Consider the following 4,358-nt stretch of genomic DNA (forward strand, 5'->3'; position numbering starts at 1 on the left):
AGAATCACCACACTGTCTTCCACAGTGGTTGAACTAATTTATCCTCCAACCAACAGTGTAAAAGTGTTCCTATTTCCCCACATCCTCTCCAGCATCTGTTGTTTCCTGACTTTTTAATGATTGCCATTCTAACTGGCATGAGATGGTATCTCATTGTGGTTTTGATTTGTATTTCTCTAATGACCAGTGTTTCCTTTGGATATATACCCAGACGTGGGATTGTGCGATCATATGGTAGTTCTATTTTTAATTTTTTGAGGGACCTTCATATTGTTTTCTATAATGGCTGTACCAATTCACATTTTGATAGGATGTATTTTTAAACAGTATATTAGAAACAGTAAAGTATAGAACTGATAGAGAGGGAAAATTGAATCAAAAATAAAAAGAACACATTTTAGAAGCTTTCTAGTTCGTAGAAAAAAATGGTAAGGATTAAGAACTGAAAATAAAACAAAATAAGAATATTAAATGAAAGTTGATAACTACAGCGCACAAATAACTTACTTTCAGCTGTTGAATAATTTTCAATTATCAAAGAAAAGACACAAACAAAAGAGATAAATATATATTCAAAAAATACAGAGTTGGGTGCGGTGGCTCAGGCCTGTTATCCCAGCACTTTGGGAGGCCAAGGTGGGTGGATCACGAGGTCAGGAGACGGAGACCATCCTGGCTAACATGGTGAAACCCCGTCTCTACTAAAAATACAAAAAAATTAGCTCAGTGTGATGGCGGGAGCCTGTAGTCCCAGCTACTCGGGAGGCTGAGGCAGCAGAATGGCGTGAACCCGGGAGGCGGAGTTTGCAGTGAGCCGAGATCGCGCCACTGCACTCCAGCCTGGGCGACAGAGCTGGACTCTGTATCAAAAGAAACAAAAAACAAACAAACAAACAAACAAACAAAAATATATATATATATGGAAGACTGCATAGAGCACAATCAGGATGTAAGATTGAAAAAAACTTGTCAGAGGTGGGGACACTGTAACCCTCATGCATTGCTTGTGAATACTGTACTGGCACAGCCACTGAGAACACACCAGTGATACATCGTCATTAAATACACAGGTCTCATATGACCAAACATTTTCACTTCTGGATGTTTTTGCCGAGAACGTATCACACAGGTTTCTAAGGGGACAACTCTGAGAACATTCATCAAAGTGTTGTTTGTGGTAGTGGAGATTTAAAGGCAATCTAGGTTCGATCATTGAGACATGGATAAGCAAAAGGCATGGTATATACACCACGTAATAATGTTCAGGTCAGAAGCAACAGATGAAATGCACCCAGAGCAATGTGTAGTTGAGTGTAAAAATGAAATAATCAAATGAGGTCCACGGTGTGATGCTATTTATGTGAATTAAATATATGTATGCATAAAACAACACTACCAGTTTTACAAGGACGTAGAAAATAGAAGATGACACATCTAACACATTCAAATAGTTGCCAAAGGGAGGAAGATGTAGAGAGGAATTGAAGAGGATATAAAATAAAAGGCAATAAATAAACTTGTAATGTAAGAACCACACAAACAATGAAGGTCTATCATGAAATGAGGAGTATTAGTAACATTCTACCTAAATTCCACTAACGAAAATAAAAGGCCCATTCAGACAGAAGAAAAATTATGAAGAGCCCAACTCCTAGATAAAACCTGAAAGATAAAGAATACTTAGGAGGGGGAAATAAACTATCTGCCAAGTAAGAAATGAAGGCTGGCCTCAGATTAAGCACCAAAAAACAATGAAGGATTAATTTAGTTGTCTATGATAGCTTTCTTGTACAACAGGATGTTTTCAAACTTACCTTATACATTTCCTGCCTCAGATATAGAATCAACCCTTTCTCCAAACATCAAAGATCTTTGGTTCTTTTTCGTGGGAAGAAAGACTATAATCTGGGTACCTGGGAAGCCCAGTGCCCTGAGTTAGTTATTATTTCTAGGACTCTTTGGTGGATAGGGCTAGGACATATGTATTTTTTTTAAGATACAGTACATCATAAGTTTGTATCCAGTTCAAAATCAGGCTTAAGGGATTTTATTTGACCTCATCAATTTCATGTCTATATCTCCTTCCCACCAAGCTCCAAATCTCAGTTCTTGATGACACTGATGTAATTACTGATTTGATTTATTATCTTAAAATAACAGTATCAACACTATCATCTACAATGCTATGCTATTACTGGAAACAATTTAAGACTTTCTTTGCCTTTTCTTTTGTTCTTAAGATCTATTCTGTTAGAGATGCAGAGTTAAATTACTATGCTTTAGAGCCACTTGGGATATTTCCTTTGTGGTGAGGTTAGGTTACCTACTGAGTTCACAACTTGGTTCATCTGTTTAAATTTACTTTTGTAGTCTGGGGATTGAATTTTTCTTTATTTAATTTTGTTTTATGATTATGTAAAGTATAAACATGGCTTCAAAGACAGAGCTATAATACCAGGTCCATTCAAAGGAGTCTGTTTTCAGTCCCTGAATCTTTCAAAATATTTCCTCTCTTTTTTAATTTAAGCATTTTAAGTGTTAAGGTTTATTCTGTTTTTAACATATATATGTTAATTTCAGACATTTAACATATGATAATATAATATGCTGTAATATATAACAATAAATGTATAAAACAACATGTTCTATTACTGTGTGATAACATTAACATATGCTAACTATTCAACATATAACATGTAATACTATATTAACATATTATATTAATTAACACAGTTTAACATTATAACATATATGTATTTAACACGTTAATTAGATATAATGTGTACATGTGTGTATCTCCTCTTTTCTTTTCCTTTTTTTTCCCTGTGGTTGTCTTTTTAATTATCTTAAGTCTTATGATCACACATAATTTTAAAATTTGTATATATCGCCTCAACTTTAATCCTTTTGAGTTGGCAAAAGCACCACTCCCAATCACAAATACACAGCAGTTCTATAGTTTTATGTTTCTGAATGACTGTTTAAAGACAATCCTAAATTATAACTTAGTTTGACTTAGATTGTAAAGAATTAAAGAGTAAAGTTTAACTTGCTACTATTTTAAATGCATGTGACCTTACAGATCTATACAATGTCAGAAGTGTTAAATAATCTTTGATATTACACATAAACCACACTAAAATGCCTTTCAATAAATAAAAGGAACCATTTTAAATACAGGGAATTCCAATTAGATTGGCACAGTTAAGTCCAAAAATATACAGTAGACATTGCTACCTTATTTATCTTCAATCCTTGCCTTTAAGAGGCAAATGAACACAAAACACAGGTGAATCTTGCTTGATTCTGAGACAGTGAAGGAATTTCCCAGGTACTTAAATATATTCGCATAACCAGTTATATAAATCTAAATATAAAACCAATCTCCAGTAAGTTTGAAGACAGCACTCACCAATTTTTCACAGAAAAGTTGAACATTACTAATAAAGTCTAATCATATCTTTAGAAGGGATAAACAGTGATAGCATTTACTGAATTGGAATTCCTATTACAATTCAAAACCTGAACATATTCATTTAACCACAACCCAGTCTTAATTTTAAATCAGGACTGCCCAACAAAATATTCTGTCAGTCATTCATGATCTGAATTCTGGCGTATGAGAGCTATTAAAGTATGGTACACATAAAAAAGTCATGAAACATTTCTGTGTTGTAACAAATAGGGCCGTGGCCAATTATTACTCATTAGTAGCTTTTTTGAGATAAGCTATCAAGTCTACCCTTTCTGCCTCCTTCTTAATGCCGGCAAAGATCATTTTTGTTCCAGAGATGTACTTCTTGGGATTCTTCAAATACTCCATCAGTGTATCCTCTCCCCAGGTGATGCCTTTGTTCTTACTGGCGTCTGTGTGAGAGAATCCAACGGCCTGACCTGTCTTCCGCCCGAAGAGATTAGGCCCAGTCTTATGCTTGCCTCCCTTTTCCATGGCGTGGCACTGGGCACACTTCTGAACAAAAATCTTCTTGCCTTTCTCAACAGCACCCATATTTAATTGTCTTTTTCATCGCTGGTGCGACGTAGGTTCCTGCTCTGAACCTGGACGTCCCCAGTCTCTCGTATCTCCTCTTAGAGAAACGGTGGTAATGATATAGACACATTTCTCTACTTGGCTTTTGCATTTCACAGTATATCTTGGAGGATATTGCCCATATACAATTTTGGGGAGAAAAGGTTGTAACTCAAAAGTAAATTTACTACTTAAATTTGAAAGCAATAGAAAGACAATTTCCAGATATGCAAGGCCTTAGAAGTATCTTACTGAAAGCAAACCAACAAACAAACTCTACAAAGAATTTATCATTCAGTGTGTAGATTAATTTAAAATGAATAAATCT

The 4,358-nt window shown here is 35.0% G+C and overlaps 1 protein-coding gene across 1 annotated transcript; it reads right to left on the bottom strand.

Annotated features, from left to right (window-relative positions):
• Positions 1 to 3,643: 3,643 nt before the first annotated feature.
• Positions 3,644 to 4,009, bottom strand: LOC119621145 (cytochrome c-like). Its single transcript, XM_037989590.2, has one exon. The coding sequence runs from the start codon at positions 4,007 to 4,009 to the stop codon at positions 3,701 to 3,703; it is 309 nt and encodes a 102-aa protein (XP_037845518.2). The 3' UTR covers positions 3,644 to 3,700.
• Between the last annotated feature and the right edge of the window lie 349 nt (positions 4,010 to 4,358).

Source organism: Chlorocebus sabaeus, chromosome 5, assembly GCF_047675955.1.
Source record: "Chlorocebus sabaeus isolate Y175 chromosome 5, mChlSab1.0.hap1, whole genome shotgun sequence".
Taxonomy (NCBI): domain Eukaryota; kingdom Metazoa; phylum Chordata; class Mammalia; order Primates; family Cercopithecidae; genus Chlorocebus; species Chlorocebus sabaeus.

Excerpts from the sequence above, each read along its gene's own strand:
- LOC119621145 (XM_037989590.2), bottom strand. The coding sequence starts at position 4,009 with ATGGGTGCTGTTGAGAAAGGCAAGAAGATTTTTGTTCAGAAGTGTGCC.